The sequence below is a fragment of the Schistocerca serialis genome, chromosome 3, assembly GCF_023864345.2.
Source record: "Schistocerca serialis cubense isolate TAMUIC-IGC-003099 chromosome 3, iqSchSeri2.2, whole genome shotgun sequence".
In the NCBI taxonomy this organism is placed as follows: Eukaryota; Metazoa; Arthropoda; class Insecta; order Orthoptera; family Acrididae; genus Schistocerca; species Schistocerca serialis.
In genome coordinates this window covers 698,689,275-698,712,354 of record NC_064640.1, presented here as the reverse complement: position 1 = coordinate 698,712,354, position 23,080 = coordinate 698,689,275, and the positions used below count along the sequence as shown (strand labels likewise).

Genomic DNA, 23,080 nt, shown 5'->3' with positions numbered 1-23,080 from the left:
ACCAGTTATCTATTTTCCTGAATGCGATCTTGACTGCTAAAGATTTTGCAAAAAAAATCAACATTCATTGTTGTGAGGAGCTGATCAACCATTGCAACCCATTCTTTTTAACTCCTAGGCACAATCATTGTGCTAGCTGGACTGCTGGTAGCACTTTGGAACTCTAGAGTGAGTGCTTCAGCTGATTTTGTGCTATATTTTACAACCATCTTCTGAAATGCTCAATGGCATCTGCCTGGTCTTGGTTAAGCTCTGGTTGTTCCTTTGCATTTCCACTTGACAATTTCATTACCAACTGACACGGGCAGCTGTAGAATGGTCGAAATGTTACTGATGTATTTTTATGCAGGTGATATTCAATGACTAGTCCATGTTCGAAGTCGCTCAGCTCTCCTGGCCAACCCAGTCTTTCGATACTGTTTCTCTACTAACATCAAAATATTCTCTTCTTCCTTATCTACTGGCGGGTCTGCCTCTTGGAACATCTAGTTGTCAGTTCCACATTATTTAGGGGTGGCTGGTTACTTTTGATTGGATAGTATATAACATGATTGAGTGCCTTAGCATTTACACTGCGGATGTTGCCCAAATAAAGTGATCCCTGTACTTCGCAGTACTTCCTCTTTCCCTTCATCTCCCAACATATGGAAGTATTGTGATAGGCACAGATAAGAATGCAGCCAGTAGAGACTAGCGTGCTATACCTTCCTCAGTCATTCCAAGGTTGCTAAAGTCTGGATATGGATTCACTTCACACAACTATGCAAGTTTTTCTCATGTTCTAGTGCTATGAATTGAGTGAACAAAGTCAGCCCTCCGTGGCGATAATAGTCGTCAACAGATTTTAAATCTAGTGCCTTGTAAAATGGCATCATCAAGTGGCTTCAATGAAAATGATTCGCCTTTGTCACTGTCCCTAACTGGTCATATATTTTCAGCATTCAACCTGAAAGTTCAAACAGAAGATGTATTGTGGCTTCTTGTTTGAGTGCCTCACCGAAGGAAACTCTAATCCAATACTGAACTTTTTGTGCCACTGAAAATAAAAATACATCGAGCATACTGTTGAGCAATGTCATGCTTATGCTACACAAATGAAACAAGGCCTTCCTACTGTCAGTCACAAATAATGATGAATCACTGAGTAAGTTTCGCAAGATACGTTTGACAATGATCTTATTAAGTTTTTTGTCCATTCCATCGTCCTACTGAATGCTAAATTCTTTAATTGAAATTCTAAGCAATTTAAACATTTTCGATTATGGTGTAAATGTAATTAGTCAAATGAAACTTATTGGAAAAATAAGAGATTTCCATCAGGGACAGGTTTTAGAAATAAAATTATTATTGCGAGATGTAGAATATACAGGGTGTATCATAATTAATGGTGTAAACACATACGGTTGAAAGTACACGATACTAGAAGAAAAAAAGTCTCTGTAAACATAGGGTCGGAAATGCATACCTTAAGAGCTACGAGCAATTTTTCATCTATGATACTGTGAAACAAATCTCTTCTACTACAAGTTCTTTGCTTTCCATATTTTGAGAAGTGGTAGTATGGACCAAAATAAGAAAAAATGTCCAGCAGACATGTGCTCTAAACCGCATATCTTAAAAGTTAAGAGCACTTGATCATTAGAATAGTTGTTTCAAAGTAGCAAAGATGAACAAGTGCTCATAGCTCTTGCAGAATGCATTTTAGAGCACATGTTTACTGGATATTTTTTTCTTGTTTGGTCCATACTAAACGTTCCCAATATATGGAAAGCAAAGAACTTGTACTAGAAGAGATTTGTTTCACAGTATCAAAGATGAAAAATTGCTTGTAGCTCTTAAGTATGCATTTTCAATGCTATGTTTACTGAGATTTTCTTGCTTCTAGGTAGTATCATGTACTTTCAACTGTATGCGTTTACGCCACTAATTATGATACACCCCGTATATGTAGAACAGTTCATATGGTCAAGTGGCAAAAGAGGTTTGAGGTCATAACCAGTTGGAGTGATGATCATCTCGGCGGACAATCCTAAACTGTAGCACGTTGGAGAGTTTCTAGAGCTCATACCTATGATCGTGTAACCACAATGCTAGATGAAAACTGAGGATACATAGCATTATCCAAAAACAATACATAAATGTAATTCTTTGAAAATACTGTTGGATGTCCCTAGTCATTGGAAGCCATTGAAATTGTCTCAGAATAAATTCTGAGGAAGTCTAGCGTTACAAGAGGGAATAATTTTTATGATGCAGTGAAACAAGTGTATGTGATTTGAGATAAGTCGGTGCAGCTACATAGGGTTTTGGGTTTGAAAAGTCACATGAGAGACACTGAGTTTGAATACATAAAAGTGTTCATAACATGTTCAGGTCCTGTTGCTGAAGCAATGGACATTTCCATGCTTGATGGCTCAAGATAAATGAACGTGAAGAAAGAAATGTTCTCATTTATAATGCTAGTACAAGACTCATAATTGTCACATATGCAAAATTCAATATAAACAGCAAGAAAATTACTAGAACTTCAAATAAAAAGTGACTCTTGATAAAGACACTTACAGCAGCCTGCACAAAAATATGCCTGACAAAAATGCTACAAATTTATGCACTGACCTGACATTTTGAATCAAATTTTAACTGTAGCTTTTCTACTTTCATATTCCTCTTGTTGTATGCCACAAAAGTAGTGGTCACATTGCTGTTGTTACAAGATGGTGTTTACTTTGGTTTATCGAGAATATTTCACGCAGAAATTCACATTACAATAAAAGTATTTTGTCCATACCGGAGTGAGTGCAGCAGCATGTTTTGTAGATCATACGGCACATGCTACGAGGTGTCTCAATCTCTTAGGTGGATGTCTGCGGCTGGTGGTCATTGTGTTGAGGGTAAGTAAACCCTTAGACTGTTCACGGCTGGACATTCTGCAGAAATGTGTTTGGGACTTCCATCAGAAGGATAAATGTAGCATATGGAGAGAGATGGTTTAAAAATTCAAGGAAGGCATAGTCTTGCATTCACAAGTTTTGACATTCACACTGTGGGACGTTCACCATATGATCACGAGCTGATAAATCACCTACACAGCTCTGGAAAATAATCCATCATATAGTGTTGCCAGATTGTGCAGATGGCTGGACTTTGGATTCTGAGGGATGGCTAGTATTTGTTCTACCTTAAGTCACAGAGCCAAATTTAATATCTGTGGCTGTAGACCAGTGGCTAGGTTTTATGTCAACGACTGTGGATTGTTACGATACTCTGCAAATAACAAATTCTTTGGATGGAAACTGTTCAGTTTTCAATAATGGGTTGCATTAATACTTCATGTTCAAATGTACAGCAGGTTCCTTCTCCCAGTACTCATTGACCGGATTCATAGGCTTTACATTTTGCAACCACTTTATTGTGAACTGGGGACCCATTGTCTGTGATTGTATTGGGTAGAAGAGCTTCAGTAATGTGCATTTGAGAATAACACAGGCCAACAATGGAAAAACCTTTTTGCTGAAAATACCTTATTCTTATGTTTTTTTAGGGTGGGAAATCCAAATATGATTTTTAAAAAAACTGTATCACTCACCATTTTTCAAATTTTACAGTTAACTTTATTAAATTAAGCGATTTTTGAAAGAATTTAACAGCTTTTATATAGTTAAAATAATTTAAAAAGGAGGTTAATGAATGTAGATGATGTTGGTAGCACTGCTGAAGAACATTTGCTGGCAAAAAAGGTCAATTCTATTTCTGTGTTAACAGATGGTGTTTTGTTTACTGTCAACCCAACCTCACTTTCCCATTTCCTGTACATGTGCTCAGTACAATGTCTAATTGTGGTTGTAAAAACTCTGCTGACAGTTTTTGTTATATTTGTGGTGAATTTGTGATTAAAAAACACCAAATAAACATTACAGACTTTGTGAAAAAGGTTTACCTATCATACTTTGGATCTAAACTTGGTGATCAAGATAAATCTTGGGCACCACATAAAGTATGTGATGTGTATGTTGAAGATATGAGAAAATGACCCAAAAAAGGAGAAAAAAGCCTTTGGATTTGCTGTTCTTATGATATAGAGGGAGCCAAGAAATCATTCCAATGATTGCTACTTTTGCAGTATTGATATTACTGGTCATAACTGAAAAAGCAAGAAAGTAACAATCTACTCTAACCTTCCGTCTGCCATCCGACCAGTAGGGCATGGTGTAGACTTGCCAGTTCCTGAACCACCAGATGATTTAAATTCTAGTCCAACAGAAGTATTTTCTGATGTAGAATGTGATTTAGATGAACCAGATGATGATGAATTCCATTGTAATACAGAAAGTCCAGAGCCCAAATTGTTTACGTAGACCGAGCTTAACGATTTGGTTAGGGATCTGGGCTTAACAAAAGAAAAAGCTGAATTGCTTGGCTCTAGATTAAAAGAAAGGAACTTATTGGCAGTTGGAACCAGCATATACATGTATAGAAAGAGAGCACAGCAATTTTCCAAGTTTTTTCAACAAGAAGATGATGAATGAGTTTGGTATTGAATACATGAAGGATGACTGGAGGCTGTTTATTGAGTCATCCAAAACTAGTTTAAAGGCTGTTTTATTACACAATGGTAACTTGTTGGACGTTCTATACATATGAAAGAAAGCTATGAAAACCTAAAAATAGTGCTAAATAAAAAAGGCTATTCTGTTCGTGGTTGGATTATATGTGGCGATCTAAAAGTGACACGCAAGCTCCTTGATCAGCACGGTGGCTTTACCAAATTTCCATGTTTCTTGTGTGCATGGGACAGTTGGGCTAGGGATCAACACTGATGCAGAAAGAACTTGCCTGTGGGAGAGTCTTTAAAACCAGGTGAGAAGAACATTCTATGCAAAAACCTTGTAGATCCAAAAAACGTACTCCTTTCACCTCTACATATAAAGTTAGGCCTACTGAAACAGTGTGTAAAGGCTTTGCCCAAAGATAACCCATGTTTTAAGTATTGCTGCCAAAAGTTTCCACAGCTTTCAGAAGCTAAACTAAAAGAAGGCATCTTTGTTGGACCTGACATTAGAAAATTAATGTTTGATGTTAAGTTTGTGGATACAATGACCTTAAATGAGAAAGGAGCATGGGTATCATTCAAGCAAGTTGTTGCAAAGTTCTTAGGACATGAAAAAGACCCAGAATATGTTTCTATTATAGCTACAATGTTAAAGAAGTTTAAAACTTTAGGATGTTTAATGAGCCTGAAAGTTCACCTTTTGAACAGTCACCTTGATTACTTCCCAGACAATATGGGATATGTTAATGAGGAGCAAGGAGAGTGTTTTCACCAGGACATTAAAGTGATGGAAAAACGCTACCAAGGCCGCTGGAACACCAAATGATGTGGGACTACTGTTGGTCACTTCACCGAGAAGTTCAGCAATCAACTCATCGTAGAAAAAATGACACAAGAATTTTCTAATTTTTTTTATTTAAGGGGGAGGGGGGGGGGTTACAAAAAAAAACGAAGGCTAGATTTGCATTCAGCTCATAAAAATCTATAAAGATCAGCTATCAAAGTAAAAAAAGTTGTTAAAAAAAATTCGTTGACCTGTGTAATTATTGCTGATAAGGAAATTGGTGCATAATATACTTCCTTGTGGTTTCAGCACAGTGTCAGCCTGACACAATGTTTTTTGTGCAACTAGCCTGTGGTCCTGTAACAAAATACTAGATATTATTGCCAGTTGCGTACCAAAGCAATAATGACAGACTGTGATTGATGCCATGCTGAAACCCTTCAAGAAGTGAGGGCCAACTCATGTGCTCAAGAAAATAACTGAAGAAGTTGAGAAAGAGACATTTGAATTCACGCATTGGAAATCAAATAAGGTAATGTATGTACAGTCTCTCTACAGTTTTAAGATACCCTAGGCTGATATACCGCCTTGTAACATCCCCTCTATGGAATGACAAACCCTAACTTATAACGTACTGGACCCCTTGGACTGTCTGGTACGGTAACTGGTAGATTTTCACAGGTGTGTGGCAGGTCCTCTTTGTGACTTACCTGCGCTGTGTGGATTCTGGGTTTAGTGAATACGTAGAACTAAGGTTTTGGAGAGGAATTCTGGTGCTACAAAATAATGCAAAACAGCTCACCGGACTTGCGTGGCAGAAGCGTAGTCAGCTTCCACACTTTTTTGACCTGTAATCTTACCTGCCCTTACCTGCAGTTCCGCCTCTTATGTTATTCGGCACCTTGTGGATTCTGGACTTAGCAAATATGTAGAACTAAAGTTTTGGAGAATAATTCTGGTGCTACAAAATAATGAAACATAGCTCTGATAAAAGCAATTATATTCTAGAGACATGTTGGCTCAAAATCCTTTGATACAATTTATTATTATTATTATTATTATTATTATTCACGTTTGGGCCCTACTGGACCACGCGAAGTACAATCACGGGGCATTCAGTTATTTTCTTTTAGACTTTCTCTCTGCCCAAATTGTTTTCATTCTCTCGAAATGAGCTCTTTTCCTTTCATCAGACCATGTGGTTCCAGTTTTCTTTGGTTTTTCAGCTTGACCAACTACCCAGTCATGAATTTTTTGCCTAAATAATTTTCTGTCTTGAATTTCATCTTGTTTTATATCTGCCTCTTTCATGTCCTCTTTTATAGCAGCAATCCATTTTATTGTCTCAAATTTAGCTTTACTTCGATTTTCGTAGAATTCCACTACTTGTTTAGTTAGTCTGGTAGCATCCATTCTTTTAATATGCCCATAAAATTTTAATCTGCGTTTTTTCATATCCGAATATATGCTGGTGTATTGTTGAATTTCACTATTTGCTCTTAGCCTGTATGTTCCTTCTTCAGTATATTTTGGACCTAGAATTTTTCTGATTACTTTTCTTTCTCTTTTTTGGATTTCTTGAATGTCCTTTTTTCTGTTTAAAATTAGCGTTTCAGCCCCATAAAGGCACTCTGGTTTTATGACCGTGTTGTAATGTCTCAATTTAGAGTACCTCGAGAGACATTTTTTGTTGTAGATGTCTTTTGTAAGTCTAAAAGCTGTCTCCATCTTTTGACAACGAATTTCATTTCCAATTTTTTCTAGACCAGTCTCTGAGATTGTTTCACCTAAATATTTGAATTGCGAAACTCTTTTGATTTTTCCATACTTAGTTTCCAAAAGTTTGGGTGCCAGTTTGTTGCTAGTCATATACTGTGTTTTTTCAAATGAGATTTGGAGACCTACTCTTTCTGCTGTTTCTTTAAGAATTTCTATTTGTTTCTGAGCAATTTGGATGTCCTGCGTTAGAATAACCAAGTCGTCTGCAAAGGCCAAACAGTCTATTCGAATATTTGTTCGTCCTAATTTCACTGGTTGGTCAATTTTGAACTCCAATTTTCGTTCGCGCCACTCTTGTATTACTTTTTCTAGAACACAGTTAAATAGCAACGGAGAGAGTCCATCACCCTGCCTCACGCCTGTTTTTATTTCAAAGGATTCTGAAATTTCTCCTCTGAACTTTACTTTTGATTTTGTACCAGTTAGCGTGTCTCTGATAATTGCCGTGGTTTTAGGATCCAGGCCTTGTTCTTTCACAATTTGGAAAAGAGATTCATGATCCACTGAGTCATAAGCCTTTCTAAAATCTACAAAGGTACAAACTAGTTTTTTATTGTAAATTTTTTGATGTCTGAGAATTAGTTTGAGGACTAAAATCTGTTCTGGGCAAGATCTATTTGGCCTGAAACCTGCTTGATATTCGCCAATTTTCCATTCAAGTTGTTGTTGTGCTCGGTTCAGAAGACATTGAGAGAGGATTTTGTATGTGACTGGAAGAAGAGAAATTCCTCTGTAATTATTAACATCAGTTTTGTCTCCCTTCTTATGAAGTGGGTGAATCAAGGCGGTTTTCCATTCATCAGGAATTTTTTCAGTTTGCCAAATGTTTTGCATGATTGAAGTAATTTCTTTAACGGTTTTTGGACCAGCTGCCTTTAAAAGTTCTGCAACAATTTCAAAATCGTAGTTTGCATGCCAGAATCCAGCCAGATAGTGGGCAGACGGATATGCCCCTCTAAGTGGATTTAATACCACTGTAGGATACTGACCGCATTTGGCTATTGTCTCAATCAGGCTAATCCCAATTGTGATTGAATTAATATAATTCACTCAGCTGCCACATGGGTCTTTTGATGCACAAGGCCAGGCTACTGTATTACCGAATGCCACGGAACTCGTTCTTTACTTACACTTGATATCCCACATAAAAATAAGCGTGATTATAACTAATTGGTCATAATGATCATTGGCAAGAAAAAAAAAATTGCAACAGCAGAAGTTAGCACAGCAGTGGACTTTGAACTTACTGTGTTAAAGGACTATTGTGTTGTTGCACACAATTAGCTTTGCTCATTTAACTATTTGTGTCTGTGCCTCAGTAATTGTCACATATTAAGATAAACATTCATCTACAGTCAAAATAACTTCACCACCTATGCAAATGTTACTTTGTCACGGTCTTATTCAGATTTAGCCAAAAAGCAAAGCTTAGTTTGTAATCATGTGAGAGTGCAACTGCCGGCCATCCATACTGCTCTGCGGTCGAACTGCTAGTCGTCAACAATGGTGTGATGTGCGCCCTTCTCCCCCACTAAACTGCTTGTGAAATTAGCCACCATCTTTTCCCTTAAAACAGACACATTTTACCCTATACTCTTCCTGTTGCTTTATGCGCATATACACTTTTGATTTACACTCTTCTGCAGATTTTACTCTGGCCCTCTGCTCTAAAGATTTTTAAAGGAACTACTTTTTTACCCTTTGGTAGCCTCTGATTGGAACAGTACACCTTCTCCATCCCCAAGGGGTGTCCGTCTGTAGATGCTGCATCATGTTTTGAGCTATCCTTCTGCCTTCACGTTCTTGCAAGTCACTGTGCTGGCCTATTGCACCCGACTCGGCTCTTATCATATCCCTTCGGCACTCGACACGCTACCTCCGCTCTGGCCATGCATCGGTCAGCTATCCCGCTGCATTCTAATTGGCACTCACTTAATTAAAAAGGCTATACCTTTAGCTTCATTACCCGTGCAACAACCGGGTTTCTTTCTGAAGCCACCTCATATTCTTAGCTATCGAAGGAAATCCTTAAAACTGTTGCTTACCTGAAGCACGGTCATTCGTGTATGTATGTGGTGAACATGATATTCCCCACCATTCTTCTACTAAGAGCTGCTGGCTGGCTATAAATAATAATAATAATAATAATAATAATAATAATAATAATAATAATAATAAAGTGAAAATAGAAGGAAACAAAACCATACATTCAACACAAACCAAAAGAAATTTTATCAGACAATAGATAACACACACATTAAAATAGACAACCCACCAAACATAACAGACATGGAACACTTCTGGAGCAACATATGGTCAAACCCGGTACAACATAACAGGCATGCACGGTGGATACAAGCAGAAACAGACACATACAAGGTGATACCACAAATGCCGGAAGTGATAACTTTGCAACATGAAGTCACCCGAGCAATTAATTCTACGCACAATTGGAAAGCCCCTGGAAAAGATAAAATAGCAAATTTATGGCTAAAGACGTTTACCTCAACACATTCACATCTAACTAAATTATTTAACAATATAATAGAGGGAAACATTCCACGCGGGAAAAATATGTTTAAAAACAAAGATGATGTGACTTACCATACGAAAGCGCTGGCAGGTTGATAGAAACACAAACAGACACATACATACACACAAAATTCAAACTTTCGCAACAAACTGTTGCCTCATCAGGAAAGAGGGAAGGAGAGGAAAAGACGAAAGGAAGTTGGTTTTAAGGGAGAGGGTAAGGAGTCATTCCAATCCCGGGAGCGGAAAGACTTACCTTAGGGGGAAAAAAGGACGGGTATACACTCGCGCACACACACACATATCCATCCACACATATACAGACACAAGATATGTCTGCTTGTGTCTGTATATGTGTGGATGGATATATGTGTGTGTGTGTGTGTGTGCGCGCGCGCGCGAGTGTATACCTGTCCTTTTTTCCCCGTAAGGTAAGTCTTTCCGCTCCCGGGATTGGAATGACTCCTTACCCTCTCCCTTAAAACCCACTTCCTTTCGTCTTTCGCTCTCCTTCCCTCTTTCCTGATGAGGCAACAGTTTGTTGCGAAAGCTTGAATTTTGTGTGTATGTATGTGTCTGTTTGTGTTTCTATCGACCTGCCAGCGCTTTCGTATGGTAAGTCACATCATCTTTGTTTTTAAATATAAATTATTTAACAGTTACATTGCAGACCCATACACAGTCCCTGATACACTTACACAAGGAATAACTTATCTGAAACCTAAAGATCAAGAAGACACAGCAAACCCAGCAAAATATCGCCCCATAACATGCCTACCAACAGTATACAAAATATTAACTTCAGTCATTACGCAGAAATTAATGACACATACAACACAGAACAAAATTATAAATTAAGAACAAAAAGGATGCTGCAAAGGAACACGAGGATGTAAAGAGCAACTGATAATAGATGCAGAGGTGACATATCAAGCTAAAACTAAACAAAGGTCGATACACTATGCATACATTGATTACCAAAAAGCTTTCGGTAGTGTACCCCACCCATGGTTACTACAAATATTGGAAATATACAAAGTAGATCCTAAATTGATACAGTTCCTAAACATAGTAATGAAAAATTGGAAAACCACACTCAATATCCAAACAAATTCAAATAATATCACATCACAGCCAATACAGATTAAGCATGGTGTATACCAAGGAGACTCATTAAGTCCTTTCTGGTTCTGCCTTGCTCTGAACCCACTATCCAACGTGCTAAATTATACAAATTATGGATATAATATTACTGGAACATACCAACACACAATCACACATTTGCTATACATGGATGATCTAAAACCACTGGCAGCAACAAATCAACAACTCAACCAATTACTAAAGATAACAGAAGTATTCAGCAATGATTTAAATATGAATTTTGGAACAGACAAATGTAAGAAAAATAGCATAGTCAAGGGAAAACACACTAAACAAGATTATTACATATTGGATAACCACAGCGACTGCATAGAAGTGATGGAAAAACAGATGCCTATAAATATCTAGGATACAGACAAAAAATTGGAATAGGTAATACAAATATTAAAGAAGAACTAAAAGAAGAATATAGACAAAGACTAACAAAAATACTGAAAACAGAATTGACAGCAAGAAACAAGACAAAAACTATAAATACTTATGCTATACCAATATTTACCTACTCATTTGGAGTAGTGAAATGGAGTAACACAGACCTAGAAGCACTCAATACACTTACACGATCACAATGCCACAAATATAGAATACATCACATACATTCAGCAACAGAAAGATTCACATTAAGCAGAAAGTAAGGAGGAAGGGGATTTATCAACATAAAAAACCTACATTATGGACAGGTAGACAATTTAAGAAAACTCTTTCTAGACCAAGCAGAAACTAGCAAAATACACAAAGCAATCACTCATATAAATACATCGACTACACCACTGCAATTTCATAACCACTTCTACAACCCTTTAGATCACGTAACATCAACAGATACGAAGAAAGTAAATTGGAAAAGGAAAAAACTACATGGCAAGCACCCGTATCATCTAACACAGCCACACATCGATCAAGACGCATCCAACACATGGCTAAGAAAAGGCAATATATACAGTGAGACAGAAGGATTCATGATTGCAATACAGGATCAAACAATAAACACCAGATATTACAGCAAGCATATTATTAAAGATCCCAATACCTCAACAGATAAATGCAGACTTTGCAAACAACAAATAGAAACAGTAGATCACATCACAAGCGGATGTGCAATACTAGCAAATACAGAATACCCCAGAAGACGTGACAATGTAGCAAAAATAATACATCAACAACTTGCCATAAAACATAAACTAATAAAACAACATGTTCCTACATACAAGTATGCACCACAAAATGTACTGGAGAATGATGAATACAAATTATGCTGGAACAGAACCATTATAACAGATAAAACAATACCACATAACAAAACAGACATCATACTCGCCAATAAAAAGAAGAAATTAGCACAACGAATCGAAATAGCCATACCCAATACAACAAATATACAGAAGAAAACAGGATAAAAAATTGAAAAATACACCCAACTGGCTGAGGAAGTCAAGGACATGTGGCATCAGGATAAAGTTGACATTATACCAGTTATACTATAAACTACAGGAGTCATACCACACAATATCCACCAGTACATCAATGCAATACAGCTACATCCAAACTTATATATACAACTACAGAAATCTGTAATTATTGATACATGTTCCATTACCCGAAAGTTCCCAAATGCAATGTAACATATACCGTACAGTTAAAAGGAAGTCACGCTTGATCAAGGTCCGCGTCACTTTCTATTTTTAACCAGACCTAAGGTCTGAGAAAGGAAAGAAGATGATGATAACTGTGGTGGTGGTGGTGGTGGTGGAGAGGCCTGTGAACATTACAAAAAGAAGGTAAACCTGCATTCTGTGTTTCATACTGCATTGCATAGTTATTGCATGTATATTTTGGAAGTATCATGTTCGTACATTCCTCTTGGCTCTTGAACTCGCTAGATGCAACTAGAAATTTTCACTTACGCAAATCATTTCTAAAGTTGCTAGCAACATTGATGGAAATGGTCTGAAGGACAACTAGGAATCACATTCCAGACCATTGCAATTGTAGTCTAGTGTGTATACCATCTCAACTAGTCACCTGCAAGAATAACAGGGCATTTGAAGAAATGTTTCCCTTCTTAGTCCAGTGCAATCTCCAGGTGATAGTACTTGTATTAAAATGTGTGAATGCCTCTATAATTGCTCTGTGGTGATATGGAAAGCAACATCTAACTATTTAATCAAGATAATGGAAAGTAAGAAAGTATGAATCATCTACAAGATAAGGAAACCTCACATTTAGACAGACCTGCTTGCTCCCAAGACCAAAGTCCAATTGAACATCCATCGGACACTCTCACACTGACAACATTGTCTGGGCCATTGCCGTGCTGCAGAGGGCACATGTTTAGCAATTGGAAAAGTTAATGCATTGAATGTGGGTGGCCCAATCCACAGTAAGGGGTGCTATAGTGAATCCAGTATTACCGTGTTTACTCGAGTCTAAGACAACCCCCCCCCCCCCTTTTTTTAAGAGGCTCCTTGAGAAAAATTTATTTTTAGCATATTCCTACTAATCAAGATTACAAACTGCCAAAAATGTTAGCATTATACCTGTTCTAAACTTAGGCCATTTATTGACTGTATACATTCGAATAATACAGGGTGTTACAAAAAGGTACGGCCAAACTTTCAGGAAACATTCCTCACACACAAATAAAGAAAAGATGTTATGTGGACATGTGTCCGGAAACGCTTAATATCCAAGTTAGATCTCATTTTAGTTTTGTCCACCTACGCTCAATGGAGCACGTTATCATGATTTCATACGGGATACTCTACCTGTGCTGCTAGAACATGTGCCTTTACAAGTACGAGACATCATGTGGTTCGTGCACGATGGAGCTCCTGCACATTTCAGTCGAAGTGTTCGTATGCTTCTCAACAACAGATTCGGTGACCAGTGGATTGGTAGAGGCGGACCAATTCCATGGCCTCCACGCTCTCCTGACCTCAACCCTCTTGACTTTTATTTATGGGGGCATTTGAAAGCCCTTGTCTACACAACCCCGGTACCAAATGTAGAGACTCTTCGTGCTCGTATTGTGGACGGCTGTGATACAATACGCCATTCTCCACGGCTGCATCAGCGCATCAGGGATTCCATGCGACGGAGGGTGGATGCATGTATCCTCGCTAACGGAGGACATTTTGAACATTTCCTGTAACAAAGTGTTTGAAGTCACGTTGGTACGTTCTGTTGCTGTGTGTTTCTATTCCATGATTAATGTTGTTTGAAGAGAAGTAATAAAATGAGCTCTAACATGGAAAGTAAGTGTTTCCGGACACATGTCCACATAACATATTTTCTTTCTTTGTGTGTGAGGAATGTTTCCTGAAAGTTTGGCCGTACCTTTTTGTAACACCCTGTACAAGGAGAAATGAAGGAATGGCTTACATTAATTTTATGTCCTCACTACCTTTCTCGCTTACTAAGCCTGTAATTTGTGGTATCACTATTTTTAATAATCACAAGCATCCTAATAGCACAGTTGTGAAATTTATTTCTTCATTGTCAAAAATATTTGGCTGTTTCTTCAGAATGTGATAAGATTTCTGAGGTTACGGTTACGGTGAGACCTGAGAGCGCAGCTGCTATTTGCTGAATACATATCAGAATTTCACTTTAATACCGATGTAAGAATGTTACAATGTTTCTTGCTTCCAAACATATTATCTGCCAGCTTCTCTCTCATTGGCTGTGCAGAACCAGCAGCTGACACACGCCCCCTTCTTTCCTGCTGTAATTCATTCTCGCAATAACAATTGCAATCAATGTAAAATGATTTATTTCATTTTTTAGACATTTCATCCTGGATTCACTTTCTTTCTTGTTTCATCTGAATGTCACCATCTTGTTCTGAAGCTGCTTGAAAGGTGTTAATGTTTTTATTAGGTATTTGATTATGTGAACAGCGGCTGAATTCCCATTTGCAACCCACTTGGTAAATTATTAGAATATCTCATTACCAAATAAAATATTGTTTTGCATTCAGAATCGAGCAGTGTTTTTTGAAGGACATTTTCGCCTTTCAGCGTTACCTTTACTTACAAAGCACCATAAATGTTTATACACGGTATTGATTCATGTATCTGAACTTTTGTTGCAAACCTGTTCAAATGCAACAACATGGTAGTATTTAATGATGTGTCCTCTCATTTTTCACAAAACTATCATATGTCAAGCAGAGTGTAGATTATTGTGGTAGCTAGTTCGTAGTTTCTGGTGTCCCCCTCGCATTAATGTGCGTGAGTCAAATGTAACGTGATTGTTTGAGCAAGGTCAGTAGTGTATCCAGCACTTCAGTGTATCAGGACTGTTGGTTCTCAAGTATCGTTTGCTGTACCTACCCTTCCAAATTCTATGAAATAAATCATCATGTGTCTTAAATAGCCAAAGCTTCGTCTGTAAACATAAGACAACTCCTATATCACTCAATTAAACAACATAAAAATGATGACCTCAGCGGCTATAGTTTCATCTGCAAATATAAGACGACCCTATAACTTTTGAATGATGAATTTGGGAAAACACCTTGTCTTATAATCGAATAAATACAGTATGTTGTGAGTTTGTAGCACCACATATTAACATCCTAAATGTCTCAAGTGGGGATAGACAATATGCAGGGCTAGATGTTCAGTAGGTTTTGTATTTGAGTCATAAGTTTTATGAGGCATTTTCTAGTTCACATATTATGCCATGCTCAAAGGTATTTCACAGATCTATTAAGGTCCATTAAGTTCTGACATGTATGGTTGATTTTGTCACTTCTGTTGGAAGTGATGTCCACTTAAACAGCTTGAGAATTCAGTGTCCGATGCCCTCAACCATCTTACCACGTATTAACTCTTCTTGTGTCTTGTTTAATACCATGGAATGAGATATCGGTGATATGAAGGTGCAAATTTATTGTCTGTACATGGTGTCATGAACAATTGTGATTGATTAGTGTATATAGATTGACAGTCTGACTTCAGATGGAAAGTACATTTTTGTTTTGCTTATTTATAATTGTCAACCCATATACTTTACTATTTGACCTTTTCTTCCTCAGATTGAATGTGTGTATCATATAATTCTTTTTTCCAGATCTTCAGTTATTAAGTGACACTGAATTGTCGGAAGAGATTACTTCAACATCCTCAGTACATCAATCGAAAACCCAATTGCGGGAGTTTGTTCCAGGAAAACTAGAACAATCTTTGGATGAGGATAATAGTCAAAATTTGTTTTGTGAAAACTTGATGAAGAACTGCAACGTTACTGAAAGATGTGTAGTGGGCAGCAGGCATGCTTCACTACAAACTAAATATGTTGACACTGAAAATGGGAGTGAAAATGGACATATGGGCACAAATATGACCTGTCTGATGTCAGCAGACAGATCAGATGGAGACAATCAAATGTCTGCTGATGTTCACTCAACAAACTCCTTTCTGCCAGATGTTTCTGAAAGTGAGTATCATGTTGCTGATCCTAGTACCAGCTCAGTTAGTATATTATTGTCAGAAGTTTCATCTTGCATAGCTTTGAAAGCAACTGCATACACTTCTTTGCCATGCTGTTCTCTTTAGCTTGTGGCAGAAGGGAAAACAGTACTGTCATATGTCTTAACATATGTTGCACTACATCTTTTGTTGAATTTCTCAATATAATATTACCTACTTGTTGTTTACTGTCCAATTGAATAATGGCTTGGCCCCTGCAGAAATAACATCTTAAAGCAGGGATGATGTCTCCCAGGAGAAATGATCAGTATTCATGGATTTGAAGCAAAAAAGTCCAGTAAACACTGGCTCTAAAGAGCATACCTTAAAAGCTATAACGATGTGTTCATCTTTGTTACTGTCAAACATCTCCTCTAGTGAACAAGTTCTCATAGCTCTCAAGGTATGCATTTAAGAGCTCATGTTTACTAGACTTTATTTTGCTTCTAATGAGCATTGCTGTTATATCCTCGAATATTGACGATTCATTCAGGAACACCCTGTGTGAATCAAAGAGACGACAGTTGTTTGAGAGATCCATCGGGAGGGGAAGGGGGGGGGGGGTGCTACCACCAATGGTACTAAAAGATCCAGGCAGGATTGCTATGGTGGGTGACAGTGATGGTGATGGTGAGTATGATACGATGATGATGATGATGATTAATAATAATAATAATAATAATAATAATAATAATAATAATAATACATAAGAAAACAGGAGAAAAAATTGAAAAATACATCCAACTGGCTGAGGAAGTCAAGGACATGTGGCATCAGGATAAAGTTGACATTATACCAATTATACTACCAACTGCAGGAGTCATACCACACAATATTCACCAGTACATCAACACAATACAGCTACATCCAAACGTATATATACAACTACATAAATCTGTAATTATTGATACATGTTCAATTACCCGAAAGTTCCTGAATGCAATGTAACACATACCGTACAGTTAAAAGGGAGTCACGCTTGATCAAGGTCCGCGTCACTTTCCATTTTTAACCAGACATAATGTCTGAGAAAGGAAAGAAATAATAATAATAATAATAATAATAATAATAATAATAATAATAATAAAACATTTAATGGTGTAAATCTGCCCTCAACCCAGGTATACATTTTCAGTGCCACCTAGCTTAACTAAAACTTGTACATTTTCAAAATGGTAAGTTTTTGCATTGTGCCTGTCCCTTAAATTCAAGGCGCAAGTTGTAATATTCACATTCGCAAATCATTTCCAAAGTTGCAAATACCAGTAAGTGTCATTGGAATAATCAAATATCTAACTCCAAACCTTTGCGTAGATATGTGTACACTCTCAGCCACTAAACTACAACAGTGACAGGGTGTTTGAGGAAGTGTTTCACTTTGTTGCCCAACATTATCCACAGGTGGCAGTACTTGTCGTACTGCTGTCCTCCAGGGGATGAATGACTAGCAACTTAAGAAGTTAATGAAATAGATGCTGAATGGCCTGACCCCCAAGCTGATTTCATTGTGCACTCTGTATTGTCTTATAAGTTAATACACCAGGTACTGACATGTATGCCACGGTAAGGGTGACACCATCTGTAATAAGCACCACCAAGTCCCAGTTATCCCCTACAGTTTGTATTTGAATCACATATTTGAATGAGCAAAATCTAGTGCACACATTACCATAATGCCCAAAGGTATTTAATATATTTATAAGGTCCCATAATTAATAGCAAAAACACTTGCTGATTCTTGTCAGCTCTGTTGCAACTAATAATGTTCACTTTAACAATGTTATTATGCTCTGCCAGATGCCCTCACATGATGTATCAGAGTAACTCAGCTGGTGTCTTTTTTAATATTAATGTAAATAAGATTAGAGATAATAAGAGGTATCTAAAAGTAATTTTTGGGATCCATGTTAATTATTAGGTAAAGCTGTCATCAGCCCTAATGTTGGTGTGAACACTGCATTGCGTTACTAGACATGGGTTCCCCTTGGTGGTGGTATGCCGTCTTCCTCCGCCCCTACACAGCCAGTTTAACGTGGACTGCAATCCGTAGTGCAACTTGGCATTTTTCTCATTACCAAACATTTTGGAATTAACTGATTCTGCAACATGTTGGTTAAATTTTTGTAATAGCCTAAATCCTAAGATACCTATGAGGTATTACTTACACAATGTTGATGTTGCGTAGTTAAAAATCTAGTGTAACTGGAGGAGTATTTCACATCTAGAATGGTTCATAAGCAAGAAGTGAAAAAATAATCATACATAGCATGTCTCTGGTTGCTCCCTTACCTTCAGTCACACAGTCACACCATAGCAAGTTCCACGAACAATACGAGACTGGAATAGAAGGGAGAACCGATAGAGGTACTCAAAGTACCATCCGCCACACACCGTCAGGTGGCTTGCGGAGTATGGATGTAGATGTAGAGGTGAAATGTAAGAGAGATGCAGATACAAATTTATTCACTGTACACAAATGCTTGGATACTAGCGATTGATTAGTGTAGATAGATTCATAGTCTGACTTCTCAGATGAAAAGTACATACTTATTGTGTTTCTTTATAATTTAGAATTGTCATTTTTGACTATTCTTGCATTCAGTTTGCTGAGATTAATTGCGTGTATTAAATAATTCTTATTTTTGTGTTTGTATTTACAGGTTTTGAGTTGGTAAGTGACATTGAATTGTCAGGAGAGATTACTCCAGCATCTTCATTACAACAATCTGAAACCCAAATGCAGGAATTTGTGACAGGAAGACCAGGAAAATCTTTAGATGACAATAAAAGTCAAGATTCACATTGTGAATACTTGATGAAGAACTGGAATGTTACTGAAAGACTTGTAATGGACAGCAGGCACACACCATTACGAACTGGAACTCTTGACATTGTAACTAAGAGGGTAAATGGAGATATGGATGCAAATGATGGTGGTATTATCTGTGATGAGAAGTTAATGTCAGCAGACACATCAGATGGAGACAACCAAACGTCTGTGGCTACGTTTGAGGATATGACTGTTGATGTACATTTGAGCAACTCTTTTCAGCCAGATGACGTTGAAAGTGAGTATCACTTTGATGGTAGTATCAGCTAGGATGGTATATTTCTGTCAGAAACTTCCTCTTGAGTAGTTTTAGAAGTAAATGCACTCACATCCTTTCTGTGTTTTGTTGTTAGCTTGTGGGGAAGAGGGAGGTGAATTGAAATATATATAACACATATTGTGAAACTTGTTCTTCTCGAACTCTTAGTTTAATTTTTCACACTTTTGATTACTGTCTAATAGAATAATAACTGGGACTCAGAGCTATAAGGTCTTAAAGCGTAGCCAATTTTGTTGGCACTGACTACTGCTATTCTTATTTTCTGTTGAAGGGATGTGTTTTTATTATAATTTTATTATCTTTCTCATCACAGTTATCCATAAAGTAGTGAGAGCCATTTTTTTGTGGTTTAATAGAAGTCTGGAAGTGGTTTGTTTAGATACTGCTTTAAACACACTTTCTTTGAACTTCAAAAATTGGTAACTGAAAGTCCTTGCATTAAGAAGTGTAACATATGCTACAAACTTCAATGCATTCTGATACTTTTGTGGTGTAGTGATTCTTTCTGTTGCTGTTGACTGTGAAGGTACAGGTTTTCACTTTGTGTTCACACACTGCAGCATCAATCTTAGCACCATTACTATTTGTGCAGGTATCGTTACCACTGTCCTGCATAGTAAGGTTTCTTTAGTCTGATGTCTACTTCATCACTCTTTATCCTTAAACACTACTTACATAATTGTGACATTTTCTCTTTATTTCTTTATATTTTTGCAGTACGGTGTCACAATCTGCTAATGTGCAAAGACGGAAAATATTTCAAATGTTGACAGATTTTTGTAACAGTGAAGCAAATCCTTGTGTTCCCTCTCATAATCTGGTAGTTTCTTGTCCATGCTGCTAAGTTACCTTCTCTCTCTCTCTCTCTCTCTCTCTCTCTCTCTCTCTCTCTCTCTCTCTCACACACACACACACACACACACACACACACACACACACACACACACACACACACACACAGTGTTAAAAAATTCTTGATGTCAATAATCTTGGCTTTGTCTAAATCATTAAGTGCTAAGAGAAACTGTGTAGAACTCAAGCAAAAAACTGTGGAATACGTTTTGTAAGATTTGTAAACAAAAAGCTGAAATCAGTGACAAATGAAAGTGAAGCAGGTGACCCGGAGGTGACATTTTATGAGACTAAAACTTAAAGGTATTGAGGATGCAAATAAAATTTGAGATGATTTGGGATGCTCTCTCTTCAAACTTCATTCCATCCCAAATCACAGCAAGATGTTAGGTGGCAAATGGAAGGTTGAAAAAGTGAACCACGTTTTGGAAAAAAAGATTACCAGGCATTAGATTACAGTGTTAAAATTTCTGATAGTAGGGAGGATAAAATGGATGATGAAATTGTTAAGAAAGCCAAAGATTTTGATGCAGTGGTAGAGTTAATGAAAGAGAAAGGGGCTAGTGTAAGATCATCTGGGGAAAAAAAAATAAAGTTTCAACTTAAGCACCTCTCTCTTGGTCAAAGAAGAGAGAAAAATGCAATATTTGACGTTAATGAGTATGTGGTTCAACAGGAGAAGAAATTGAAAACAGAAATGGACATCTGGTCAATTGAAACTTCCTGGCAGACTAAAACTGTGTGCTGGATTGAGACTTAAACTTGGGACCTTTGCCGTTCACAGGCATACACACTACCATCTGAGTTACCCAAGCATGACTCACAACCCATCCTCACAGCTTCAGTTCTGTCAGTACCTCTGCTCCTACCTTCCAAACTTCACAGATGCTCTTCTGCGAACCTTGCAGAAGTAGCAGTCCTCTTCTGTGAAGTTTGGAAGGTAGAAGAAAATTCAGAGTCACCACTGGACAAGAAATGGCTGTGCGATCCATACTCTTTGTGGTGTGATAAATGAGGAAAATAAATTGGTAATAGTAAACTATTGGTTCACAGGTGATGATATGGAGCATGATGTAGGATTTGAAAATGCTGCTCTGAAAGAAATGGTTAAGTTTTTGACTAAATACTACCCGCGAGTCAAGAAACTGCATTAATTCACTGAAGAATGCACTGCACTATATCAAAATAGAAAGAGCCTCAAAAACTTGTGTGAACACATTGGGAGGGTCAGTAAAACATATGATGAGAGAAGATAGTCCTCAGAGGACTATATACAAATACTAACAACATTTGGTTTTCATAGTTTTTTCAAGGCTAATATTGACTTTTTAATTTATTTTTATTTTTTCCCACTTGTTAGAGAAAATCAATGCAGATAACCTACACAAGAGCTTAGAGAAGAGATTTTTGGCAACCCACACAATACCTGGTACCAGGAATTTTGACAGTTTCTAACCACTTTCCTGTTGTTCATTAGAACTTACAAGAATAACTTGTTCTGTAAAGCCTTCCTTGATTTTCTCATTCAATGAAACTGTCTCTCAATGGACACTCATCCTTCCTCAACAACTCTTTTATAGCAGCCGTTTATGATGACAGATAGTACTTTGCTTTTATCAGGAAGCTATATGATGGACGAGATGCTGAAATAATCTTTTTCCACCCCCCTTGGACTCATTCTGGGTGAGAAGGAAGACTCTTGTGTCTTTGGAAGACATTTTATGTACTGCTGGTGTACCAGAGTCAACCACATTAGGAAGAACGTATTACTTTAATCAAAAAGATATGATGTTAACAAAATCCAGTTTGTCACAGTGGATTAAAAATAGAGATGGTGTTTCAACTTTCAATTGAAAACTCAAAATATCTTCACTGCTGAACATGTATATTTTAAATTTATACATTTGTCAACATAGAATAATTGTTGTTTAAATGTGCTCATTTGATACCCATAAATAAAGATAAATATTAGTAATGCAGATTCTTCAATTAAAATTATAAGTTTTGGCTCTCTACTTTTATAATTTTAACAAAATGTGAAACACGTACTAAAGCTTATATGTCTACATAATGTATTTTAAATGACCTTCTGAACAATGATATGAATAACTTTTAGACATAAATTAAAATCCCATGTCTGTAAAAACTCGTGCTGTCTTTCGTTTATCATATTTGATTATCAATAAAAAGTCTTGATAACAGCTTTGTCCGAAAGTATTTTGCATATTTAATAAATCACTGTTTGAGCTATAATAGGTCAAGTTGATTTTCTATGTTCCCAGAAGTCAAACAGAGTTACTAAATATTCTTTCCCATGAAGATACATTCTTTTTCTAGTATATGGAAAAATCTGACAGTGATGGAAAAGTAAGCCAAGCTACTCCCCCTCCCAAGTAATGCAACCAAACTGGAAAGCTTCAGCCACAGTATTTATGTATGCTTTTTGAAAACTTACCATTTTTATTTTTCTGCCATAGACTATATGGAAGTGATTTTACACTGGTTATTACTGTGGCAAATCTAACTGTTGAAAAAGTTGCATGAAAATATAGGGCAGTGGGTGTCAGGCCTGGATGAACATACTTGAAGTTTGACCCTTCTTTGATTGCTGTAAATAGTTTTTTGATTTCAGATCTATTTGTGTGTTGATTCATAGAAACCCCATTAATATTTTTATTTTATTACAAAACATACAATCCTGGGAATTATTTAAGACCGAAACTAGGTTCCCAGCACACTGGAGAAATGTGATACATACATTTTTCAACACCTGTTTAATTTGTCCAGAAATTGAAAAGTAACATACATTAATATTTTTTTACAATTTCCTTTGTAA

The 23,080-nt window shown here is 37.0% G+C and overlaps 1 protein-coding gene across 3 annotated transcripts in view; it reads left to right on the top strand.

Annotated features, from left to right (window-relative positions):
- Positions 1 to 23,080, top strand: part of LOC126470565 (uncharacterized) — a 271,605-nt gene that overhangs the window by 66,460 nt on the left and 182,065 nt on the right. For all 3 annotated transcript variants that reach the window (XM_050098506.1, XM_050098504.1, XM_050098505.1), the window contains 2 exons: positions 15,885 to 16,250; positions 18,943 to 19,350. In XM_050098506.1, the coding sequence (XP_049954463.1) occupies positions 15,885 to 16,250; positions 18,943 to 19,350 (774 nt within the window). The remainder of the gene's footprint in view (positions 1 to 15,884; positions 16,251 to 18,942; positions 19,351 to 23,080) is intronic.